Consider the following 27,557-nt stretch of genomic DNA (forward strand, 5'->3'; position numbering starts at 1 on the left):
AAGTACCTGCTGTGAGGCAATTCTGAAGCTTAAAAGAGAGACTATATGGGCCACAGTGTCTCTCTGTTGGTGACTTTCCCCTGCCAGGAAGCAGGACTGCCAGATATGCCAAAAGAAAAAAAAAGAAAAAGAAAAAAAAAATTCAAAATGGGACAATATTTTATGGGGCTTTGGCAACACATCATCTCCCTTCCATAGGTGAGTTTTATATGGTTGGCTGGGGATAGAAGAAAATGTAGTCCTCCTGATTAATGATTCCCTGCTGCAAGAAGTCTGTTCTTGTAAGGGACACTTTCCATTTCTACCTTCATTATGCATTTTAAGAATATAGAGAAATGGGGATCTGCATAATTTTAACAATGCAATGTAGGTACATAGTTTTGACAATAAAGGGGAGAGCCTCTTTTTCATTTTACTTGTAAAGACATAGGCTAACATGATTGACCAAGATCCCCTCTCAAATATTAAGTGCTGAGAGGAAAAGACAGTTTAAATGTTTGTACATTTTTTTACCAACTTTCTGTACTCACCATCTTCAATCTCCAAAGAAAACCCCAGCACACCTGTGTTTCACGTGATAGCAGCTCTCACCCAGCAGGTACACTTACAGAAAAGAATCTGTCAGCACACTAATAACAGTCCTGACAAGGGAGGGAGGAAATGCTGCCAGCACCATAGGAAATACTATCTCTGGGAAATTAAAAGTGTACTGTAGTGAGTTAGGGTGTATGTGTGTTTATGTTCTCGTTTCCTTCACTGGCAGTTGCTCCTGTAAATCCATGAATTCTCCACTATGAATGAAATAGAAAATTGTTTCAGTATTAAAATGTCCCAGCTGGATGTTAAACCAACAACACAGTGATTTTAAACTCAAGCTTAGATAACTCTTGCTTTATGCTTCTTTGGGTTGGAAAGGAAATGGGGCACTCTCTGCAACAGACGTAATACTTAGGAGAAAACTGAAAAAAGTAACAGCAGTTTGCATAAGTTCGTGTGTGTGTTTTGTTTTGTGAAGGGGGACAATTTTCTAGGAGAAAAAAAAAAGAGAGAGAGAGAGAGGGAGACTATGGAGTCTTCTGACCTACCTTCTACCAAAGGTCAATGACCTAGTTGCCAAGAAAGCTCTATGGAATTTGGGGGAAGAAAGCAAGAAGGCTTGGTTGCTAGAAGGGCAGAAGCAAAGGGAATACCAAGAACCAAAAGTATGTTTCTCCATTAACAGCAGACACTATGAATTGGAGTCATTAACTGGCCACCAAAATTAGTCCTCGCTCTTTCACTGTGGCCAGACACTCAGTAACTCAGCAGAAGACTTTCTCGCAGGCTTCTGGACAGATAGAGGTGGCAATGTGACCGAATCCTCACCAGTGGCATAATGTGGAAGTGATGATTTCCACTCCCTGGTCTGGGGACAAAGGCATGTGCCCCCCTTGTGTTTTCCTGACCTTCCCCCAAGCTGGAATATAGCTATGCCATGACCAGTTTTGATCCTACAGGCAAAGATAACATGCTGAGGGAAGAACAAACAATAGGATGAAATGAAGAGAAAAATAAATGTACTTATTTCACTGATTAGGTTTTGAACTTCTTTGTAAGTTAGCTTTCATCCTAACTAGTACACATTATAATATTCTGAAACTAAGGTCTTAGAATAGAATGAAAGAGCTCTCAGACCATACCCATTTTCTCAGTTTAACATAGAGCTTACCAGAGTTCTAGAAGTATTCTGTTTCAAAGGCACTAATACAGTGATTATTTCCTGAGAGTTTACACAAGGTACTTAAGAAAAGGAACACCGTAATATTTTTTCTAAAAAAATTACTCTAAATTTATAAGAAATGGAACAGGCCTTGAAAAATCAACAATCAAAAGTATATTAGCCACAAATGTATTCAGCCACCATAGCCACAGATGAACATAGTACTCTTAGGGGCTGAATTGTGCCCCCTCCCCCAACCCCAAATTCATATGTTGGAGTCCTAACTGCCAGTACCTCCGCATGTGGCCATACTTGGAGATAATAGGTTCTTTTTTTTTTTTTTTTGAGATAATAGGTTCTTTAAGGATGTAATTAAGGTGATATGAGGTCATTAGAGTGAGTACTTATCTACTATGACTGGTGTCCTTCTAAGAATTGATTAGGAAACAGAAACACGTGAAGAGACAGGGGGAAGACAGCCATGTGCAAGCTAAAGAGAATGGCTTCAGAAGAAATCCACCCCACAAGCACCTTTATCTTGGCTATCCAACCTCCAGAACTGTGAAACAATAAACTTCTGTCATTTAAGCCACACAATCTGGTGGTCCTTTCTTATGACAGCCCTAGAAAACTAACACACATATGTCAAGGTCAAGCATTTTTCTTTTGAGCCAGGCTAAGGAGAAATTCTTTGGGTTGCTTCTCTAACAAAATGAAACAAAACAAACAAAAGAAATGAGTTCTGCATGATTTCTCCTAATTCAGATTGATGGGTTCTTCTGGCTAACAAAGAGAGAACTTGTTCATACTTTGACTATATCTGAACTTTCAAAAGAGTTCTATACCCTCTCCAAAATAAGTCTGGATCCATGTCTCATGCTATGTTCAAACATGAACTCCAGATAGACTAAAGACCACTTAGGAGTGCCACTTAGGAGTCTTAGGAGTCCACAAGACTTCTTGGACATGAAGATAAATCCTCAAACCACAAGTTGGATGGGTTTAACTTCATTAAAATGAGGAATTCCAGTACAGTGAAGGATGCCCTAGAAAAAGCTAACAGACCAACAGAGATTCTGCAACATCTAGAGCCAAAGAAGATTAATATCTACAATAACCTACCCGCCCCCACAAAAGACAAAAATAAAACAAAAACAACTCCTGCCAATCAACAAGAAAATAATGCAATACTCAATAGAAAAATGAGCAAACGATATGAACAAATAAATCTCAGAGAAAGGCCAGATGTCTAATTAGTATGAAACAAAGCTCAACATCCTTAGCAAGAAAAATACTGAAAGCTTAACCATCAATGATCTTTCCACACCGTCCATTAGAATTGCAAAAACTACAACTCTAGATAATAACTAGTGTTGGAAAGGACATGGAAATGACAGAAACTATTAGATATTATTGGAGGGATTATAAACTAGTCCAGTAGTTCTGCAAAGCATTCTAAAGGGACTAGAGAAACCAAGTACAAGATGTCCTTTGATCTAGCAATCTGCTCCTGGGTAGAGTAGTCCCCCGTTATCTGTGGAAGATATGTTCGAAGATCTCTGGTGGACGCCTGAAACCACGGAGAGCACCAAATCCTACATATACAATGTTTTCTTTCCCCTTAGCACACATGCCTATGATAAAATTTCATTTATAACTTAAGCACAGTAAGATATTAACAACAATAACTAATAATGGAAAAATTACAAAAATACAATAAAAGTTATGTGAATGTGGTTTCTCTGTCAAAATATCATATGGTACTGTATTGTGCTTTACTGTACTCACCCCTCCTCTTCTTCTTCTTCTTGTGATGCTTTGAGATGACAAAGTGCCAACGTGGTGAGATGAGGTGAGGAGTGTGACGTAGGCATCGTAGGCATCGTGAGGTAGCGTTAGGCTCCTGTTGACCTTCTGACGATTCGCCACAAGAAGGATCATCTGTTTCCAGAACAAGGTGACCAGGGGAACGGAAAGTGCGGAAAGCGAAACCATGGATGAGGGCAGATGCTGTTTGGAACTCAGGAATACTCACCTCCAGATCCTTCTGAGAACATGTGCCTGGGTACACCTGGCTGTATTATTGGTGACGTGGAAGGTAGAAACAGTGCCCATCCCTGGGGGAAAGGATAAGAAAAACGGGATGGAGACATACTGTGAAAATAGTTTACATTATCTGAAACGACGAGTTATATGTGGAGCGACACAAAGGATCTAAATCGCAAGTTGTTGAGTATTTGCAGCTCTATTTTACTTATTGAAAGTACATGCTTGCAAAACCAATGATATATTTTCCAAAAGATATATAAAGTAAACATACTGTGGTGATTACCTTCTGGGGGAGAAGAATGGATGAGAACCGGGAACTAAGAGAAAAATTAAAATAGAATATGATCTTGCATGCATTGATAATGTTATACTAAAAATCAAGGAGTGTGATTAACTCATTTCTGCACCTGAGATTTAAACACAAGAACACATACAACAAAACCTCCCACCCCAAGTTCCTCCTGAATTTCTTTTCAGCGCATTATCCTCGCAAAGCAAATCTTCCATGAGGACACTGGAATTAACAAGTTGCCTAATCTTATTAAGCATTTTTGGTTACACTATCTCAGTGTTCACACACCACGGGCAATTCGTTGTCTTACCCCTTCCAGGGATATCTGGCATTTGGCAATGTCAGCAAACACGTTTGGTTGTCAGCACTTGGGGAGTGCATGCTACTGGCTCCTGGAGGGACAGGGACCAAGGTCGCTGCTAAACATACTGCAATGAATGGGACAGGGTCCTGCAAAAAAGTAGCATCCCTTTCCAAATATCAACAGTGCTGAGATTGAGAATCCCTACACTATCTCACTACATTTTCCCTTTACTTCTTTGGCTTCCGGAAGCCTGTCCTTCAAGCTGACAAAGATGCTCCTTTCCTCCTTCCCTTCTTACTCTTCCATTACTCTCCTTCCAACTTCCCCTCTCCACTCTGATTTCTGCTCGAGTACAGTCTACTGTCTAGGTTGCCTCTCTCCCTCTAGAAGTCATTAATCTACTTAAATACCACCCTGATAGTAATTGCTCATAAAGACTGTGAATGAGATAAACTGATGGTAAGCCATTAATCATTTAAGAAAATTAATTGATAAAATAGCCTCTTGTTCCTTTTTCTCTACTTTCTTATGAGTTGCACTACCACACACCCATCTATTAAAATAGGAAGGGTACAAATTTGAGATTTACTGAGATTTACTGAGGGCCTCTACTAAATCTTCATGAATTGGGCGAAGGAACTAATGAATGCCTTAGAAGGCAACAGTTAAAAAAACAAACTGGGCAGGAGGGGGTCAGAAGGAGACTTGGAGATGGCAGCCACAAAGCAACAATTTTGGGCCAAGGTGGCGGTGAAGTAGGATTTGAGATTCACCAACTGGATGTTATATGCTCAAGGGCTTCATTGAAACAAGAAGAAAGAGCAGAGAGAGTGACTCTGACTTTTAACTGAATTCCAGAATCCTCTGAGCAACAGAATGTGACTAATGTGTACCAGGTGGGCTTTAAGCATAAATGAAAGGACTGATTTTCAGATAATGGAGACTGTTAAACATGGAATTTTAGTGCTGTGAATATCCTACTCCGTTGGATATTAGCTATTTTTTTTTAAAGGACTGAAGTATACAGTATTACAGTCCAATTTAGACTAATGAGCAGATCAAAATTCTTAAGAGCTGTGATTTCTGTTTTCGCGCATTTTCTCTGAAGTTTCAGTTGCCATTTGATAGTCTGTCCCTTGGGCATTCATATCTCTTCTTTAGTGCCTTGGAGATTAAATTATCATAAATTATCGCCAAAGGACCCATTATCCATTTCTTCAATATACCCTGTTGTTTTGTTTTGTTTTGTTTTCCCTTGATGCTGCTAGTGGTGGCTGCGGTGTTTTATTTTCTTTCTTTTTGTTTTTTAAGAAACAAAAGGAAAAGTCTGGAAAGTCTCTGTAGAGACATTATCTTACCCCATTTCATTCAGTCTGAGAAGAAATATGAATATTTCTCAAAGCAGTCTTTTTTCTTCTCCAGATAAATTCCTAATTCTTATGAGTCATCTGGACTTGAATTAATTTTTTTTAATATTAAAAGAGAAGAAAGGCAGGACATACTGGGCACATTTGCACGTTACTCTAAACTCTGTCCTTACTCCAGCTACCCAGGAACTAAAGCACCCGGTACCACCCTTTAGAAATCACACTCCTGTCTCTTTAACAAACTGTAAATGAGAAGAGGGCGCACCTCCGGAGTGTCGAAGGTTCTGATTGGTCCGGCTGGCAGGAAGTGGGCGGTGAAAGCGTCGCATCTGTTGGTGTCCGACGGGGCGGGGCGAGAGGCCGAGGCCTGGCGGGGCTTCGGGACGGTGAACCTGCGGCAGCTACAAATCCTGGGAGTGAGAACTAAGGGTGCAAAACGGGGTCACTTACTCGCGGTGGGCACGGGGCCCTGACAGCCTTTTCGCGGAGGGACAGCGCCCTAGTAGCTGTGCCGCGGTGGGCCTTGGGTCCACTCAGACCACCGGGACTGCGCAGTGGCCCAGGAGCTGGAAGGAAGGTGTTGCGCGGGCTCTGGCCGCCCACCTGGCAACTCGGCCGAGGCCCCTGTCTCAGCCTAGTTTTCTCTTTTCCCGTCTTCTGCAGGCTCGCTTCCGGCGTCATGGCTCAAAGGGCCTTCCCGAATCCTTATGCCGATTTTAACAAATCCCTGGCCGAAGGCTACTTTGATTCTGCCGGGAGGGTGAGTTTGGGATACATCTGCCTGCATCCCTACCTTCAGCCCCTAGTGTTGAGAAGGGAGCTCAGTTTCGCCTGAAAGAAAGGCATCAGCATCCCCTTTTAAAAATATACGTAATTTCAGGATAAATGTGTAAAATACATGTCAAAATAGACCATTTGAGTTCTGACATTTCTATTAAGAAGTCACTGTTGTTAATATTCATAATTGAAATAGCCTCAATCACTGATAATTTAAATTATAAAAATTGGCGAATATGTCGTTTTCCTATGTAATTTTGCATTTTTGATCAATTTTGGTTTGCTTTTTAAAGAGAGGGAAGGAGTCCTGGGGGTGAGTCACATGTTCCATGTTATTGCTTTATATTTGTAAACAAATACGGGCAGGGTAAATGAGCTTAAATGGGGATGTGTGGTAAAGACATCTTTAAACTGAAAGTGCTGAGAAAAATTAAGGACATAGGCCTGAAATTCTTTCTTCCTACTATTGCCTCTTTTTTGCAGGACATCCCTATAGCTGGAGGAAATAAACGGTAACTTAATGTTACTTATAAACCACAGAACAAAAGAGAAGTTTGATATAGGATACTAGAGGCCTGTGTTTTCTCATGCCTCTTTGAATGAACATAATAAAGAGGGAATACAGTTCTTAAGAGTGTCTAGCTGAGAAATTCTAAGAGCTTGTTAGGTTGGGAGAATGATTTCTTTAAAGTGGGCACATTTTTTTTTTTAATTCTTCTAGTTTATTTCTTCCAAACTCGCCATAGGAAAAGCACTTCCCGTGAGATATAATGGCCTTAGAGATTTCGTATCTGCCAAGTGAACTTTATGTGGCTCTTTTGGTTCTTCCCTGGAAACATTTGTCACAGTGGATTACTTCAACATCATTAACGCAAGTAGGAGGAATGAAAGAACTGGAGAAGAGTTGTAGGATAGAAGGGTACCAAAATACATAGGAATCTAGAGTCAATCTGATTTTTTTTTAAAGATTTTATTTATTTATTATTTGAGAGCGGGGGAGGGGCAGAAGCGAGAAGGAGAGAGAATCTGAAGCAGACTCTGCACTGAGCACAGAGGCCAACTCAGGGCTCAATCCCACAACCAGGAGAGCATGACCTGAGCTGAAACCAAGAGTCAGATGCTTTAGTGACTGAGCCACCCAGGCACCCCTGATTTTTTTTTTTTTTTTAAAGAACAAAATTGAACCACCCAAGCAAAGCTTCTTATAATGATCGTGACATCATATGGCTTCCCTTTGGCCATTTGGACCTGTGTTCTGTCTACCTCTGCAGATCCTGAAGTTGAAGTATTTTGTCCTATCTTGTTGGAGGAAGACCTGCCGTTTCATGCAGACTTGGCAAAGAGAACACTTAAGGATTTAATAACAGAAGCCTTCAATAAAATACAGCTCACTGTTCAGGCTGTTTATAAATTAAATGCTTTTACAAATTTAACCATTTTAAGAGTGACAAAAAGATATTCATAAATTTAAACTCTGGTCCCAAAATAATAAAGTAATTTATCACCTAACATGGTTTTGAACAGATTCCAGAAGCTAGCATACCAGTTCTAATTGTTTAATGTTGAGTGTCATGATTCAGACCCTCGAGATCTGTCCTCCTTAATTGTTAACCCAGACATTTCAATAAGGAATTGGTCTGTTTTCTGGCATCTATCAGAAAAAAAGAGGGCTTTTGGAGACTCTGCAGACTGTTGCTGGAGTTTGAATAATTTTGTGGTCTGCCACAACCAATCAATATTCTCCGGCAGGTGACCTTTATTAAATGCAGTTATGTGACAAATAGAAAGTAACTTCCCTTCCTGAGACTGAGGTGTTCTTATTCTTGGTCTCGAAGTAAGGCCCGGCAAATGATGAATTAGCCATGATCTATGAACAGAGGATGATATGTTCTCATATAGATCACTCTTCTGTCTAGTTGAGATTTATAGACCTTTCATATTAATATTGAAGTATATTTTATCTTACTAAATGTATTTTCAAGACCTGTTGAAATCTTAACCTCTTGGCAAAAATTGTTAAGTAATGGGAGTCCGTCAGACCGTGTGGTTTCTTCTTCAGAGTGTGAAATAAAGGATCGTGGTGCTTCAGAAAAATTATTCAGATATGGTTGATAGTTTGATTTGCCTTATCAGAAGTAAAACTTAATATCTTTTATAATAATTCCGATACTGCCTTCTTTCTTGTTTCAGTGTTAAATCTCATTTAAAAAAAAAATGAGGGGCGCCTGGGTGGCTCAGTGGGTTAAGCCGCTGCCTTCGGCTCAGGTCATGATCTCAGGGTCCTGGGATCGAGCCCCGCGTCGGGCTCTCTGCTCAGCAGGGAGCCTGCTTCCTCCTCTCTGCCTGCCTCTCTGCCTGCTTGTGATCTCTCTCTGTCAAATAAATAAATAAAATCTTTTAAAAAAATAAATAAATAAATAAATAAATAAATAAAATTAAAAAAATTTAAAAAAAATGAGATGATGATGTTAGCAGGTAGTAGGTTTGTTTTTATAATCCTTACATGGTGAAATGAAATGTTTGTGCCCATGTAATATTCCCCAACATTGTTTTAAAATTTTACTGCTCTGAAAAATCCAAGTCTGGGAGTCACAGCAGTTTTCTAAAATTCTGGAGGGATACATTAAAGTGACCTTTTAAGATTCTTCATGATTCAGTGTATACAGAACTTGCAAAATATTTTTCAGTTGCCTTTAGGATAAATAACAGTGTTTTTGTGGACCTCACAACTTACCCAGCATCTGTGGGGCTTCGTATGGATATCACTACCCCACAGCTACAGCTTTCATGTGCTCTTTAATCCATACCCAAATTATTACTTGTTATAGACCCTTGGACTGCTTAAAATTGTCAAAGTATCAACAGTTCCATCCCTGAATGCGAGAATTTTGAAATTGTGGGGCAGGTATTATTATCCTGACTTAATACAGGTAATTGAAGCATAAAGAAGTTATGAGTAGAGCACAATTATTCAATTAATAGTGGATAAAGATGTAGCCAGCCTCACTCACTGGGCAGTATTTATGAAGCCCCTCCTCTGCTAGGCACTGTGCTGGCCGTGAGTTTTTTTGATGCTAGGTCTGATGTTCTCTCCACTCTGCATGAGGCTCCTGATTTCTCTGAATTTATTTTGACTTCCTTGCACTACTTCTACAGTTTTTAAAAATTGTTTATCCATTTTTTACAAATGGATTTTATAAATGTTTATCCTCATCTTTTAATAACAAGCAACAGGAGTGTTTCCTTAGGGAATTAACATTGTTGCTGCTTAAATAGCTGGAAAACAGCAAACATCTTCTGATGTGTGCTTAATTTATTAAGATGACTTTTATTATAATAAAAAATATTAGCTTAAATAACATGTTCCCTGTTAGGTGGAAATTACCGCGTGCCAGTTTTTCATCAGCAGTCTACTTTAGCGTTTTATTATAAATTTGATGTAAGACATTTAAGTTACAAAATATTTGCTGCCTTGAGTAGGAAAATGTCATAGCCCTTTTAAGTTTTATTAATTGGGGTTATTAAGGATAAAATAATTGTCCAGTTCTCCCAGGCAAAAGAAGTGGCCCAAGTGGAAACGAAATACCCTCCTATTTTTGATAGTCTCTAGTCCAGGAAGTTGAGCGGTCCATATTTTTTGATACTTGTTTTCCCTTTAATATCTACAGCTGACTCCTGAGTTCTCACAACGCTTAAACAATAAGATTCGAGAGCTGCTTCAGCAAATGGAGCGGGGCCTAAAGTCAGCAGACCCTCGGGATAGCACCGTTTACACTGGCTGGGCAGGTAAGAAGTGCTGCTGGTGAGCTGGCACAAGCATCGTAGAGGAGAGCCAGAGCATCACCTCGCGAGTGTGTCTGACTGACCGGACGCCCTCACTTGCTTCCTGTGTCTGTGGCTGAGTAATTGCTTCTGGGAGAATGCGGTGCTCTCAGCCTAGCCTTGGGATTTGGATCTCGAACAGCGCTCTGAATTTAGGGCAAGGGAAGCGTATTCATGGAATTCATACTTCCCACAAATTTGGATGGCTGCTTGTGGAAAGAAAAATTGATGTTTAGCATTACATAGTTAATTTGGAGAGGGAATCTCAGTGGGAAGAGTTGGGGAGAGTCCCAGAATACAGTGTATGAAACAGAAGTAAAGGGAATTAATCCACAGAAAATAAAACATGCCCAGATGTGTTTTTTTAAGTTACCACATAACGGGGATCCAAATGTGAACACAGAGAATCAGAAATTCCATGAACTAATCTTCCTGAACAATCACTGCTGGTTGGTTTGCATTCAGTGTTTTGCTGGTCACTGAGAGGTTGGAGAAAGTTTGGGGAGAAATAGTACATAGATGTCCAAGAAGTGAGAGAGAGACAAATGAAAGAAGGAACGTAGAAGAACTTCAGTTAGTTTACTAATGTAGAGAGACAGAAAGATAGCTTTATAATCTCAAAGAAGCACAGTTTAGAGACTCAGTGTTTTCCAGTTACTCTGAAAAAGAGTTAAGGAGGAACAGATTTTCAGCTTGAGAAATTTGATTTTAAGGCAGTGGTGCTTGTCACGAGCATGCCATTTCCTTGGCCTCACAGTGAAGATAATCAGTGTAATAGGTCTTGAGCGGGGCCCAGGAATATGCATTTTGCAAGCCTCAGTGGGCCTGTTGTAGATCGTCCTCTATGGACTGCACTTTGAGAGGTTTCTCTGGCAGGAATTTACTAAAAGCAAACCTTTTGGTAATAGCAAGTGATTCTCTCTGTCCTTACGAAGTCAAGAAAGCAGATAAACAGAATAAAATTGTACTCTCAAGGATGTTTAAGGTCAGTGTTTTATAAAATAAGAGGAATGGACTAGTTAAAGGCCCTCCCTCTTAGTTTTATGATTCGGAGTGGTTTTAGAAGCTCAACATAAGATAGGTTAAAGATGACGGGGGGCCTGGGTGGCTCAGTGGGTTGAGCCTCTGCCTTCGGCACCAGTCGTGATCTCAGGGTTCTGGGATTGAGCCCCACGTTGGGTTCTCTGCTTGGCGGGGAGCCTGCTTCCCCCTCTCTTTCTCTACCTGCCTCTCTGCCCTCCTGTGATCTCTCTGTCAAATAAATAAATAAAATCTTAAAAAAAAAAAAAAAGGTATGTTAAAGCTGAGAACAAATGTGTAAGTATTTTGCTTCAAGAAGAAAGTTATAACAACAGTTGTCATTTAAATGAACATTGTTATTCTCTACTTAAAATCATGAGGATTTGAACAAAGTAGCCCGAGTACAATCTACAGTTATTTAGTTTTCCTCTTGATTTCCACATTGTTTAAAGACCAGACTTACAGATCTTACTCCTAATACAATTGGAGTTTCTATTATTTTGTTATTCCTGGCCAGAAAAAAAAAAAAGGATACTGAGACAGATGGCTAGATTCAATTGCCTGTCTATAAAAAGAGTGAATTAAACCTCTATCCTGTTTACTCATTCAGATGAGTTTATATTATTACATATTATAAGATTATAAGGTACCTTGCTTTAGGGGGAAAGAAGTGGGGATTGACTTCAGTTTTAAATTAATAGTTTGACAATGTTTGGAAAAACCATCAATCAGGCCTCTCCTGCCAGGACTGTTTGAGAAACTAAAGGTTAAATAGAAATGGAAATAGAAAAGAAATTTGACTCCAAAACAAAATGCAAGTGTGTTTAAATTTTTTGGCAGTGTGAGTTAACAGTGTCATCTCCTTTGAATGACAATATCCTTCAACTTTTTATCTTTAAGTATTTATGATACTTATTGCTGGCTCCCAAAAGCAGCTTATATGGCAGGCGTCCTAGGCCAATTGGCACGCTAAGCAGTTTAGATTGTTTTATCTGCCAGATAAATTTGTTCATGGCTTTTGAGGCAGGGGTCCTGATGTCTCTTAATGGAGCACTGTTAAAAAGCCATTATTCCCACATAAAATGGACTGTCTCCTCCAGTGTTTTCACAAGTAAAATGCTTTTCTTCCCCTGCCAGTGTTTAGACGGTCTAAATAGCATGAAACTCTGAGTTGCATAAGAAACTAAAGCTAATTTGACACACAAAATCATGTCAATACCTTCTCTTCCCATTATTATATCTTACCAAGTATGGTGTCTCTATTATTGCAATTTTATTGCCAGAAAATACATTCATAAACATTTTAACACAGTAGAAATACTTGCTGTTGTGTGTCAAGGCAGTGTTTACATAATTATGTGTAGATTTGTATCCTACTATGCATGCATTCCCCATATTATCTTCAAAGAGTGATGCCTTTTAGAAAAGGATTCCATTTCTTTAACTTTGTTCACCAAAGTTAGCATCATATTTTTATAAATATTAATTTGTTTGCTCTTGTTGCTAGTTTGTCCAAAATTATATTATTTTGGGAAACATTTATTGTAGAAAACCTTTAGAACTTGATCACCTTCTTCAACATGGGTAGTTCTTGGGGCGCCTGGGTGGCTCAGTGGGTTAAGCCTCTGCCTTTGGCTCAGGATCGTGAGATTGAGTCCCGCATCCGGCTCTCTGCTCAGCAGGGAGCCTGCTTCGTCCTCTCTCTCTGCCTGCCTCTCTGCCTACTTGCGATCTTTCCCTGTCACATGAATAAGTAAAATCTTTAAAAAAACAACAACAGGGGCACCTGGGTGGCTCAGTGGGTTAAAGCCTCTGCCTTCGGCTCAGGTCATGATCCCAGGGTCCTGAGATCGAGCCCCACATCGGGCTCTCTGCTAGGCAGGGAGCCTGCTTCCCTTCCTCTCTCTCTGCCTCTCTGCCTACTTGTGATCTCTCTCTCTCTGTCAAATAAATAAATAAAATCTTAAAAAAAAAAACAAAAATTGGTAGTTCTTGAGCATTTGTTGCCAGTATACAATGAAATCTTTTGCAAGTTATCACTATGTAGTTTGTATAAGAAAATTTCATGGTTATTATTAATTAGAACTTTAAATTACCATCCTCTTTTGTTAAGTTTCATTCCCCAATTGAAGTATGATCTGATAGTTAATGCTCATTCAGATAGAATTAGAATTTAGGATAGGGTTAGGTTCTGCTACATATACCCCAAAAAATCAAAATTACAGTGACATTCAGATAAGATAGAAGTTTATTTTTCTTTTATGTAGAAGAAGGCCGATATGATTCAGGGTTGATACGGTGCCCTCAGGATGTCAGTAGGAACGCAGGTTCCTGTCTTTCTGCTCCATTATCCCTCAGCCACTGACTTCTACCTCCTGGCCAAACAGCTGCTGAGGATTCATACATTACATCAGCTTTTCAGGCTGCAGAAAGGAAAAAGAGGCAAAAAACAACGCATTCCTCCCCTTTTAAAAGACTTCCTGGAAGGCCCACTCAACATTTCAATTCTGCTTATGTCTCATTGGCTAGAACATAGTCACATGGTCACACCTGTTAGCAAGGAAGGATAGTAAATGTAGTCTGTTCCCTAGGGTTAAGTGGATTTGGGGATAAGACCTAGCAACCTCTACTGTAAGTCCTGTATAACAGGAGAAGTGATACTTTTTTTTATTCCTGTGTTTGCACAAGGCATTTGGACAATGAGCCTTAATTCTTTCCATCCTTAATTTTTTCCATCTAAATAGCTGTCCATCTGGGGGAAGTTTTGTCTATACAATATTTTGAAATTTCCTAAGCAATATTTTGCCTGTTCTGTGTTTCTAGGGAGACTTACGTTACTTAAAACTGAAAAATTGGACTCCCATCATTTTTCCCATTTTCTGTCTTTTCAGGAAAAATTGAAACTAATAGTGATGAGATTTACTAGAAATTCTGTACCTATGTTATGTATACCATAATATCATATACCTATGTTATGTATACCATAGAAAGTACTGTGTATGTGATATTTTATTGGTAAGGGGAATGTATATAGGTTTAAATAAAAATTTAGAAGAAGCAAATCACTGCTTTAGAAAGTATTTCACTTTACAAACTATTTTACAGCTGAAATTATCTTGGTTTTTATTGTCAAATGGAAACAGGATATAACGGTGATGAGAACAGTTAACACAGGCTTGTAATAGGGTTCAGATGTCATTTTCACTAAAGCCTACATATTTACTCCTGTGGGTTGTCAGTGCAGTTTTACAGCTTCTACATTTTTTTATTCACAACAGAGAGATAAAATGCCTTGGCCCTAGGAAAGGAAGGAGGGGAGAATTTTTCAAACCTTGCAGCCACCTCATATTGGCCAATGAGACGGTTATGGTAATAAATCGCTCTGGGGTCTCATGCTTATCCAGGAATGAGGTATTGTGAATAATCAATTTTGCAGACAGTAATTGAGAATTAACGAATTATTACTGATGTTCAGAAACAAGAATTCAGTAATTTAATAGTAAAATATATTGAGTAAATTTTGGTTCCCAAGGGAATGAGGATCATCAATATGTAGTTCTTGATCATTTTACTGTTAAAGGACAGGCGTAAAGATTAAAAGTGATTGCTATTAATAAAATGTTGGTAGGATCAGCATTTGAACGACAGGAGCCAAAGTGTATGTGCACGTGCCTCAGTAACTAATGTCATATGCCAGACACCATTCTAAGTGCTTTGCATTAATTAACTAACCTAAATCTCAGAACCACTCTACGGCATGGATTCTCTTTGTATCCCCATTTCACAGATGAGAAAACTGAAGCAAAACAAGGCTGAGTACGTATGGAAGGTTACAGAGCCAGTAAGTGAGAAAGTTAGGAATCAATGCTACAAGTCTTATCTTTAGAAGCCTGGTCTTTCCCCCATGAGAATGTGTGCCCTCGTGTGTATATCTACTCTCCACATCTACATCTGGCTTCACTCCATACATTTGATAAGTGAAAAAGGTCTACACATAACCGTAAGATGGAGTGAGTTGAGCAGTGATAACGTGATGATACTCATGCTGTACATACGTTTTAGAAGTGGCTAATGACTAGTCAGTTTTAAGTGTTTTAGAAAAAAATGAGAATAGATGAATTATGAAAGGAATTTGGAAAGAAAGTGGGAAGCATGAGTTAGGTAAGAGTAATTACTATTTAAAAGTCTATAGGAAGAAGTTATTTGGGATTGAATATAAAGTAAACCCTGGAAAGATTTATCGGCATTTGCAGCCAGAAGTATGAAATCTCTAGCATTCTGCCACAGAAGTTGCTTCTGTGCTTCCTAATCCTGAATTAATACATTCAGCGTGGTTTCAAGATAGAAAATTAACTGGGCCAAAACAGTAGCTTTTCCTCATAATTGCATGTATTTGAAAAGGCTTGTTGAGGATCTTTGCGTATGAAGTATCACCCATAGTCTGAAAACAATCAGTAGCTCTTACAGCTGTTAATAAGCGATATTGGAAATGAACAGGCCCAGTTCTTTTCACTGAAATCCTCTTTTATAAAATTTAGTACATTGAAGTGTAATGCATCATGATACTGATGTATAACATATGACAACAATAAGTACTGAATTATTCATTCTTAGTCATAATCCTTTCCTGGTAGATTTACCAGTTCTTTATAGGATGCACTCCCAGCTTGGGAAGCAGGGCAAACATTTTGGTTCTTCAGATGCGCCATCAAGAAGTGTTCTTTATGTCATGCACATAGCAGCAGACAGTGCAAAAAAAGAACCGGAGTGGAGGTCTCTTAAGATCAAACCCAATGGCCAGCTACCGGGTAGTCCTAATTGGTGTTTGGGAATCTGTTGGGACTCACCAGAGAGCCTCACAGCCCCTGCCTTTGGGCTGCTCTGGGTTTTGTTCCAGGTAGCTATAGGTTCCAGGAAGAAAAGAATTCTAAAATGGCTTGTAAAATAGAAATTACAAAACACTGGTGAGAAATTATTATAAAGAATTAAATGAATAGATGAAGGAGTCTCATGTTAGAAATAAGCATTTGGGAGGAAAGATTGCTTCCCTTGCAGATAACATAGGAGAAAAGGTAAGTAAACCCAAGGGATAATAACTGATGTCACTAGTGTCTTTAAGAGAGAATGAGAGAAAGTGCCGGCCCTCATTTAATTTCATTTTTTTCCCACTCTTAACTATGATGATTCCTAAGGGAAATGATGAGCTCACGCTCAAAAAAAAAAAAAAAAAACACACACACAGGACTCTAGGGGCTTTAGTTCTAAAAGACATAACCCAATCTTCTATAACCAACTCACAAAGTTAATGAGGCTAAGATCAGCATATATTTACTCTTTTCAAGTATTAGATAACATTTTAAACAAGAGGATATGCAGCATAATCCCTGGAGTAATATTAACTTGTGCTCTAAATGCAAGTCATTAAAGTGTTTCAAGATGCTCTTCCTCTGATCTGCCAAATATATAGCCTTTGAGCTACAGCTTTAGCATGTGGGACTTAGTTTCTGCTGATACCAGACTTACTTGAAAGGAATCACTCTGGCCAGGTATCTTTTCTTTGCAATTTGATCTTTTTATTACGTAGCTCTTCAATCTGAGCCAGCATTTCAATGTCTAATTTGAGCCCTAGTCCTGTGTCCTTCACCTTCATAAGAAGCACATATGCGTTCCAGTCAGAGCTGTCAGGGCAAGCGGAAGAAATAAAGGGTGTGGATCTCCACTGGGTTAATTAGAGCCCTTCAGAGTGACCACTAGATAGAGACCTGCCAGAGCGCTTTCTTGCAGACTGCACTTTCTCTGGGGTTGATGTCATTGTACTGTAGGTTATCTTCAGTGACTTAGATACAGGCTTTAAACCGCTTGGGGTTTAAATGCTAGCAGTGTGCTTGGGTGAAACACTGAGAGCAGGAAGAAAATGTTGATCAGAAAAAATGATAGGAGGGAAAAGAAAGAAGACATATCTAAGCAATTTGCCTTTTACAGACAACAACAAGGAGGCTGGGGCTTTGTCATTTTTTTATTCCAGTAACTTGAGCATTTAACACAATGCCAGATCCATAGTTGGTGCTTAATACATATTTACTGAATGGATGAATGAACGAATGAATGAATGAACGAATGAACAAACGAAGGGAGAGTGTTCTGCAATTACTGTTCTATAGTATACCACCTATACAAACTAAAAACAATAAAGCAAACTAGGTGGAATGAGGAAAGAGTGGAATTCAACTCATTTCATACGTCTTAGGATGTAGAAGAGCCCGTCACATCTCTCTGCCTTGACTTCTGATCCCGTTGAAAAATGAACTCAAAAATTAGAGAAGACTTATAATATCGCTTTCTACTTGATAAAGCCGAATAGAGAGCCTCTCGTTTAGACCTCGTTGTAAAATGGGTTTCTTCTTTTTTGCTGCCTGACTTGAACTTACCTCCTTAGAGGTAACTTGAGTAACTCCTTAGAGGTAACTGCCTGACTTGAACTTACCTCCCTCAAACAGAGCATCTAGATAGTACAAATATAGATTACTACATGAGAAAAAGAGAGAATAGGGAACACCTAAAGTCAGAAGACTCCCAGAAAGCTCAAGAGAAGGGCCAGGTCGCACATGTATAGAGAACATTTTTCTAGTCAGAGGAGCCAGCAAGGGTGGAGAGAGGCAGGAACATGGGGAAGACTATGCTTCCCTCTCTTCTCTCTGTCCTTTTCGATCAGGCATCAGAGATGAGACAAAGCGACTGATTCAACACTGGAAAATCATTCTAATGGGGTTGGGTGTTTATTGAGTGGTTACTATGTGCTAGGGACTAGTAATAATCAGCATGATTCACAGTAACTATGGAGTAGCTATTTCATAGGTGAACATGCTTAGGCACAGAGAGGTTTAGTAAATGAGGTAAAAAACGCACAGTGAGTGACTGGTGGCTTTAATCCCAGGCATTGATCCCTGAGCCTGAGCCTTTAATGATTACTCTCTTGAAAGATTTATCACCGGTGAATGGCAGTCTGAATAAAAGACTAAGAGCACTTTCCATTTTGACAGTTACGAGGCAGGGCACTGAAGGAAGGGGGAGGAAACTCTGAGGTCTCCTCTTTTTTAAGTGTTTTTCCTATTGGACAGTCAGCTCTGGAAATACATAAAAAAGAGAAAGATGCATCTTCTGAGTGCTCGTTTGCCCTCTTTCTTTTCTACTTCTTTGCTTGGGACAATAATTATTGGTGCGGAGTCACAGCTGATTTTTCTCCCCATATCACCTGTACTCAGGTATTTGGAGAAGAGCAGCTGTCAGTGGACAGCAAGCTGTGCTGCTTGGCTTTAAGCTGACAGCTGAGCAGATACGCTGCTCTGGGAAGTGTTTACGTACAGGCTTTTTGGAGAGCTCTGTGCACAGTAACCACAGTGACTGGGAATGGGAATCCTGCCCTAAAGACGACTGTAGTTTTGTCTTGTTTTGTTCTGTTTCGAGAGAGGGAGGTAGGGAGGGGGAGAGAGAGAAAGAGAGAGAGAATCCCAAGCAGACTCCCTGCTGAGCACAGAGCCTGATGTGGGAGCTCGGTCTCAGGATCCTGAGATCATTACCTGAGCCAAAATCAGGAGTTTAGCCTACTGAGCTACCCAGGTGCCCCTAGACAACTGTAATTTTGTTGGAAAAATAAAAATGCACTTAGACACAAAATTAAGAAACCATTACAAAGTACGAGAAAGTACCAACCTGATAGAGAAAGACAGGTGATCATACTGTACGGGGTTAACTAGAGAATTTCTGGTCACTTATATTTTCATAAATCTGAAAGGGAAAAAAACATGATATTGATAAGCTTTCGAAGTTTTAACTAGGGAGCAGTTTATTTGAAACAACCCATCACCTTTTTAGGGAGTTCCTATTTACGTATCACTCAAAACTATTGAGACCTGTTCTTGGGTGTTAGCTGGGTACCCCCAGTGACTCCAGTGGTATTTCAGTCTGAGCGTGACTTTTCCTACCAGGGTACACAAAGAGAATCTTTAAAAGAGCCCAATCTGTAAGGAAGTACTTTGCAGAGAGAAACTACCATGGCAAAGGTTCTTACATCAGTGCAGACTGGTTATAAAAGAAACGAACACTATTAAGGAATAATCTCTAAAGTGCAGAATTACAGACAAGTGTTGTTGAGAGTTCATACATCTGTGGAGATTTTTATCATGTCCACATACACTTGAGATGTGCGAAGGTCTTGATTGGTCAAGATGAATAGGACTAATGAACTCAGAAATTCAAAGGCTTAGTATTAATTACTCCTCAACAGCTGGCTATATTTATAGTACTACTGGGATAAGTAGCTGAGTAAGGAAATTGCAGATTTAGAAGTGTCCCTAAGCAGTTTACCCTCCCTTCCCAGAGTAAGAGCTACAGAAAGAGACAGAGTAGAAAAATCTAGTTCACAGCTTTCATGCTAAAAACCAGGACAGATTCCTATTACAGCAAAGTTTTCTTCAGTCCTCATGGTATCGTTTTTTTTCTTTGAAGTGAATTAGTTGTCAGCATTTCAAAAACAGATTTCTAGGATGAACTGTGGGGGCAGTGCCACACTTCCCGAACTTCTTATGCACAATGACATCGATCTCTGGTGTTCAGAGCAGTGCCGGCCTTAGAATGTTCCACTGTGATAAAGATGTTATTTTCTTGTCCATTACGCCAGCCACTACCCACATGTAGCTGTTGAGCATTGAAATGTGGCTAGTGTGACTGAGAAACTGAATTTTAAATTTTGCTTACTTTTAATTAACTCAAAGTTTTCTAGACACTTAATGTTTAGAAACTGTCTTAATGGACACCACAGTTGTAAGCAACCAAACCAGCTCTGGGAGTTTTAAGATCAGAGTAATATATGTCTGGGTTTCTTCTGGCCTCTCAGACCAAAACGGAGGGGTTTTTTGGTTTTGTTTTTATTAAAAGCAACCCCTACTTACATTGGATTGATGAGTCTTCCAGTCCACTTGCTCCTGAATTACATCAGAGAATCACTGACTACTCCAGGAGTCCCAACCCTCCCCACACCTTTGGAGGACATTTTTCCTCTCTTCCCTAAACTCCAGGTGCATCCAGCTGCCTACTTGCGCTCTCTCTCTCCTTGGACGTCTGATGAATGTCTCAAACCTCTCTGCCTCTTCCCCACGGCCAGGCCCTGTGTTAGACGTCTAGTGCTCACCCATGTCTGGTGTCCCTCTCTTTCTGGACTCCTCTCTTTCTAGACTCTGAGAGGTTAAACCTCTCAACTTCAGTGTCATTAGGTGAGGTGACCCCTTCTAGTTCGGGGGCTGCAGGGGTGGTGGCATGTATCGCTTCCAAGCTAAACCCTCTAGTTGCTGGTGTGAGGCCATGTAGCACTCTTCATGTGGTACCCCTCTAGGATTCCCTAATAAAGACCCTTCTTGGAAGACCTGGACTAACCCATAGGGTTATCTTCGAAAGATGCTTTTTAGGGCACCTGGGTGGCTCCATTGGTGAAGCGTCCAAATCTTGATTTCAGTTATGTCTTAATTTTAGGGTCATGAGTTCAAGTCCCACACTGGGCTCCATGCTGGGTGTGGAGCCTACTTAAAAAAAAAAAAAAAAAAAAAAAACTTTTTGCGGGGAATACCACTCCTTTACATAAACCAATCATAGATCAAGCCTAAAGTTCTGTGTCTGGCTTTTAATAATTTGAGCCTCCAAGGGGTCTATCCTTGTTAACCATGTCATCCCCTAGCCTTCCCATCCACATGGACTTGTTCAGAGGATTGATTCCACTTCCTGAGAGTACCGTGCACAGGTTTCAGCTTCCTTTTTTGGTCTACACCTCATCCATACCTTCTTCTCCTTGATGGTGTATTTTTGCCCCCTGGGAGGGAGAGGATACTCTCTCCATCTTGGTCCATTCTTTCTCCACCAAACCAGTCTCCAAAGCTGTGAATAACCACAGAATGAACATGGCATTTCTAAAACATTTACTGACTTAACATGCTTGATTCTAAAAGGTATTTGATCGTTTTTTACTGATGTTAAATCTGGATTTGGATGTAAAATAGAGGAGGTATCCCTATTACAACTTTCCCCTACCCTTGAGGAAATGAAGTACAAGCAACCAGGGTAGGAATAATCTCTTATTCCTGAAGGAGAGTACTCATTACTTAACAGAATTAGTTACCCAAATGCTTTATTGGTCATCTTTAATGAGTTTGGGATTAATGGGCAAATAATGGATTAGATTTTGCTTTACTCATTTCTCAGTATATCTCTCTTCATATGGATTATTTTCCCATTTAGAATATGTCAATAAGTTTAAATCATATATATGAGCAAATCTAACAAGACCATAAAATTCAGACCAAAAAAGCATTAGTTTTCATAACTTAATCACAGTCGTTATCATAGAGTGAACCATCTAAGAAATAGAATCAATTTTATGTCAATGAAAATGTCAAAATCCCTCCAGATCTAAAAGAGGGGAAGAGTGGGTTTCTTTTTTCTTTTAATAGAATAATCCTAAGACCTAAAATGATTTGGAGCATGTATTTACAATTAAATGCAATCAAAACTTAAATCTCACTTCAGTCTTTTCTGTTCTGGAAGAAAAAGTGAAAGGGTAGAAAGAGGAAGTGAATCTCCTTTATATCCTACTTTTTGCTTAGCAAATAATATAGAAGGACATTTTATCCACTACTCAAATTTAAGCCCAGAATACTCTGTTAAGTACTCTGTTAAGGTTACTCTGTTAAGGATATCCTTAAGTTAAGGATACTCTGTTAAGCATATCCTGTGATTAAAAAAAGGAAGCATTAAAAAGATTAAACATCATCATGTGTTGAGTCTCATGACCAGTTTTGATGGTTGTTATCCTGGAAGCCAGTACAGTGTTCTTTCTCATTATGTTAAATGTCCTTTAGAGACTGGAATCCTACTTGATAATGAGTTTATGAATGGATGCAGCTGTAACCCTTCCCTCCCAAACCTGGCCCTTCCCTAGAGGCATATTAATATATTGGTGGATGAGAAGCATATTAAGCCTTGTAGTACTATTTGACTTTTTCCATGAAGAACAAATTTATTTTGATAAAAACTACATTTCAAAAGGTTTGTTAAATCATTTTTTAAAGATTTTATTTATTTATTTGAGAGAGAAAGAACACAGATGGGGGAGCCCCAGAGGGAGAGAGAGAAGCTGGCTCCCCACTGAGCAGGGAGCCTGATGTGGGGGTTGATGCCAGGACCCCAGGATCATGACCTGGGGTGAAGGCAGAGACTTCACTGACTAAGCCACCGAGGCGCTCTGAAAAGAGTTTTTAAAGCATAGACTGAGGCCAGGGCTGCAAGTATATGTAAGGGGACTAGGGGAGTTTTCCCTGCCAAGCCCTTGAGGTTATGTCTGTATATCCCACCTCACCAGTTACTTCTCATTTGGTATTTATGCAAAGGTGATGTTTTATGCATGAATATTGCTAACGTTGGAACAGCATAAGGATTAGGTTCAAGACTTCTAGCTACTTCAAGACTTCCCCCATTTTGCTATTAGGGCATATGGGATATACAGTATTGATGAGGCATTAGATGTCTTTGACTTCCATGTTTTGTCTTATACCCTGGACCTAGACTCATTTCTGGTAGGCTTGTCCAGGAAATATTTTCGAATTGGCAGCAGCACTGCTCACTTGAAAACCTTTTCATCATGGGTGTTTTGTGTCAGGAAGTAGAGACCATAAACTGCAAGGTACGGCAGATTGCTTAATCAAAATATATGGACACTCAGACCCAGAATGAGACAAAGGAGAGAACCAGGACCTGAGGTTATGCAATGCCAGAAGCTGGAAAGATAATTCTCTGCTGATCAAAAAGAAAAAAAAAAAAAAGTTTTGCATCTAAATGAAATATTAAGGACTGGAGAAATGACTACCTGTTTGTCATGAGAAATGCATCCAGACTTACAACTGCAAACTTTAATAGGTTTTGTTTGTTAAAGATTTAGGACAAGAGGGGCGCCTGGGTGGCTCAGTTGGTTACGCCACCACCTTCGGCTCAGGTCATGATTCCAGGGTTCTGGGATCAGGTCCCAAGTTGGGCTCCCTGCACACAGGGAGTCTGCTTCTCCCTCTGACCCTCTGCCCTTTCATTCTCTCTCTCTCTCTCTCCAATAAGTAAGATCTTTAAATAAAATTTAAAAATAAGTTTAAAAAAAAAAAAAAGATTTAGGCCAAGAGGAATTGTTGATAATGAGAGACAAAGGTCTGAAAAGGAAAGCAATCATTGGGCTTGTATTTAATCACTTTGTATTTTCTCAGACCTCAGTCATGTCATTATCTGGCTGTGGTGCTTACAGAACTTAATTAGGGGAGTTCAGGCAGCAATGGGAATAGGAGGCCAAAATGAAAGGGTAACAATTTAAACAGATTGCCAGCAGATGCCTGGTATGGATGGAGAGGAAGCCATTTAAGAACCTAATTGGAGAAGAAGCTCTTGACATTGATCATTTGTGAAAAGGAGGTGTTTTTTTTTTTTTTCTTGTACACGTGGTTTTGTACACTTATGTCTACAGACCTTCAGCACTGGTAGGTCTGATCATCATCTTGTGGAATTACTAACACCAAGCCACTTTGAAAGAGCAGACAAGGTTATTAACTTTGGCAGGAAATGAAAATTTGGCCTTAATATACATGTGAAATTGAATTGTCTGTGGCACAAAGCTTTGGAGATTACCCATGCAAAATGAGAAAACTATCTAAATTTAAAACTGTCCTCAGTGCAGTGAAAAGTAATTTTGCAGACTGCATTTTTACTGCACTGAAATCCATGAAGAGATGGGCTCTATTAATTTAGATTTAAACAGAGGCTCTGTATCTTCTAAAAATGGTAAATGAGATGGAAAATGTACTTTAAGGGGAGAAATGAGTTTCCGGAAATGCTGCCGGCAGGCAGGTTCCCTACTCCACATCTTTGAGTCTGCCCTGAGACCAGTCAGCTTCAGAGGGAAGGCTCGATCTACTGTGACAGCCATTCCGAATAAGGACATTCAGACAACACCTCAATTATATGTATTTAGCAGGCTTCAAGAGCAGGATAAGAAGCAAATCAAGTACAGCCCAAAGCAAAAGTCATTGGCAGTTTTTACAATATAATTCCTAAAGTGTCTGGGTCCCTGGCAGAGAAAAAAAAATAAGGAGGAATTTAATTTATTTTCTCAGATCTCACATAACTTAGTAGTTCTCTTATAATCTGCCTGGAATGATACTGGAGTAGGGAATTTGGTTACTCTACCTACCTTCTAACTCAAAAACTTAACTTCTTTATAAGGAGAAGTTGAGTTTTGCACTCCCCAGACTTTACATTTTTTTTTCAGCTCACAAAAACAAATATTACTTGTTTGTTAAGTAAATGATTATTTGTTAAATAAACAGGTGACTGTTTAGAACCATGGTTTTCGTCACCTGTCATGTAACCATCAAGAATAATCCATTAACACACAATAGAGTGGGACAAGGATTAATAATAAACTTCCGTTAGAGTTCTCCCAGGGCCCCAGAGTGCCCGTTATTTATGGTTGTAATGATGAAGAAGAGCAAGTGCCTACGTCTGCTTCCTGGAGCCACTTGGTAACGAGGCTGTGTCTAGAACGAAAGTCATCCGAACTTCCGATAGTTTACGTTTGTGTTACTTACTGTTTATCAACAATCAACACTGCTGAGTTGGCAGCAAACCAAACTAATACAGTCAACAGCCCGTTCCTCATCTTTACGTTATTTTCTTTTTGCTTCTCAGGTATCGCTCTGCTTTACTCACATCTCTATGATGTGTTCGGGGACCCCGCTTACCTCCAGATGGCACATGGCTATGTAAAGCAAAGTCTGGACAGTCTGAGCAAGCGTTCCATCACCTTCCTCTGCGGGGACGCAGGCCCCCTGGCTGTGGGTGCTGTAGTGTGCCACAAGATGAACAATGAGAAGCAGGCAGAAGACTGCATCACCCGGTAATCATGTATCTTTTTGACGATTACTATCTAGACATCATCTCATATTCATTCTGCTTGTGTTAGCAAAAAGAACATTTTAGTGAAGTTACTTTCCCCTCAGCAATCGGTCTTACTACTGTCATTTGCTCACATCACACATCATTCCAAGGTAGTTAAGGAACAACCATTATAGTCCCTATTATATTGTAAGATGTCATGACACTGACACACACCAGATCAGACATCAGTTTAATAACAAAAATGAGATCAGAAGCCTAATCCTGGGATTACTAATCCAAGGTACTGTTATCCAAGATCAGTAATTTGAAAAATGTGGTTCATTTCCTGTGATGGGCTGGGGGAGACCCCGTCCTGGACTACAAATGATTCAAAATTGTTTTTCCCACGGGCAAATAACATGCAAATCCAAAAATTTATTTTTAATAGAGATCGGGTCAGCCCACTAGAAGCTTGTGAATTATGAAGAATTACTAAACTTGCGTACTAATAAACTACAATTATTATTTTACTAGAGTTTATTGAGCACGAAGAACTCTGTTAAGAAATCTGGCAGCCATGCAACTCTGTACGCAGGGCTGTTGGGCTCCCACTGAGCGTGTCCACACGCAGAGACTTTCAATTCCAACAAAGGTTTCTGGCTGTGTTTTGTTGCTTCATGGACGTTACTTTTTAGAGAAATTTTCAGTTCGCAGAAAAATTGAGAGGCAGGTATAGAGATTTCTCATATACCCACTCCCCTCCACACATGCCTAGCCTCCCCCAGTATCAGCATTCCCCACTGGAGTGGTACACTTGTTACAGAGGATGGGCATTCACTGACCTATCATTATCACCCAGAGTCCATAGTGTATATTAGTTACATTAGTTACATCTTGGTGCTGTGCATTCCTTGGATTTGGATAAATGCATAATGACATGTATCCATCATTATATTATCATATGGGATAGTTCTCTGCCCCCAAAATTCATTGTGCTGCGCCTGCTAATTCCTCCCCTGCTCCCTGACCCCTGGCAACTGTTGGTCATTTTACTGTCTCCGTAGTTTTGCCTTTTCCAGAATAGTTGGAAACATTACAATATGTAGTCTTTTCAGATTGGTTTCTTTCACTGAGTAATATGTGTTTAAGGCCCCTCCATGTCTTTTCATGGTATGATAGCTCATTCTTTTTAGCACTGAGTAATATTCCATTGTCTGGATATACCATAGTTTATCCATTCACCTACTGGCATTTATGAAGAAAGCTAATGTGAACATCCAGTTCTGAGGGCTTTTTGTAGACATTTACGGCTCCTTTGGGTAATTATCAAGGAGCACAATTGCTGGATCATGTTACAAGAGTACGTTTAGTTTCGTAAGAATTGCCAAACTGTCTTCTGAAGTGGTTGTACCATTTTGCATTCCTGCTAGCAATGAATGAAAGTTTCTCGTGCTCCACATCCTTGCCAGGGTTGCAGATTTTGGCCATTCTAGTAGATGTGTAGTGGTATCTCGTTTTAATTTGGATTTCCCTGATGACGAATGACTTGGAGCATCTTTTTATATATTCCTTGCCATCAGTATTGCTTCTTTGGTGAAGTGTCTGTTAAGGTCTTTCACCCATTTTTTAATTGAGTCCGGCAACATTTTAATCAGTGATTGTCTCCATGGTTTTGATTTGACCATGGTTTTTGATTCCCACTACTTTTTCTTACAAATTACTATTAGAATGGCATTTTCATCACTGATTTTGTTTGTGGAGGACCTTTGGTTAATTTTATACTGTGCAGTGGTGTGTATTTCATTAACAGATTTTGGTCTAAAATTCTAATAACTATAGTTTTTTCTCCCACTCCAAATTTTATTATGAAAAATTTCAAACATACAGAAATGTTGAAACGACAGTGAATACGTATATATCTACCCACATAGATTCTACCACTATCATTTTCCTATACTTGCTTTATCGTGTATCTAATCATCTATCCATTATTAACCCTTTTGGGGGAAGGGATGCATTTCAGAGTGAATTGCAGACATCAGTACCCTTCCTTCTAAATATTAAAGCATGTATATCATTTACTAGAGTTCAGTATCTGTTTAGTTTTCTTCTTTTGACGTAAAGTTTACACACAATGAGCTGTCCAGGTTTTATATTTGTTGAGCTTTGACAAATGCATATACCATCTAAATTTGCAGCACAGAAGCTACCTTTCTGTTTCTTCGCAGCCAGTTTAAAACCATTAGCCACACATCTGCTTTAGAGGCTCAG

The 27,557-nt window shown here is 39.5% G+C and overlaps 1 protein-coding gene across 5 annotated transcripts in view; it reads left to right on the forward strand.

The window, feature by feature from the left end:
• The first annotated feature begins 6,063 nt into the window (after positions 1–6,063).
• The window catches only part of LANCL1 (LanC like 1), a 34,507-nt gene continuing 13,013 nt past the window's right edge, over positions 6,064–27,557 (forward strand). Inside the window, exons 1-4 of one of the 5 annotated variants that reach the window (XM_032859897.1) lie at positions 6,064–6,097; positions 6,375–6,471; positions 10,157–10,274; positions 25,098–25,305. In XM_032859897.1, coding sequence (XP_032715788.1) covers positions 6,391–6,471; positions 10,157–10,274; positions 25,098–25,305 — 407 coding nt within the window. In that variant the 5' untranslated portion in view covers positions 6,064–6,097; positions 6,375–6,390. The other 4 variants (XM_032859894.1, XM_032859892.1, XM_032859893.1 and 1 more) reach the window with 4 other exon arrangements.

This window comes from Lontra canadensis, unplaced genomic scaffold (assembly GCF_010015895.1).
Source record: "Lontra canadensis isolate GAN:19392208 unplaced genomic scaffold, GSC_riverotter_1.0 scaffold18, whole genome shotgun sequence".
Lineage (NCBI taxonomy): Eukaryota > Metazoa > Chordata > Mammalia > Carnivora > Mustelidae > Lontra > Lontra canadensis.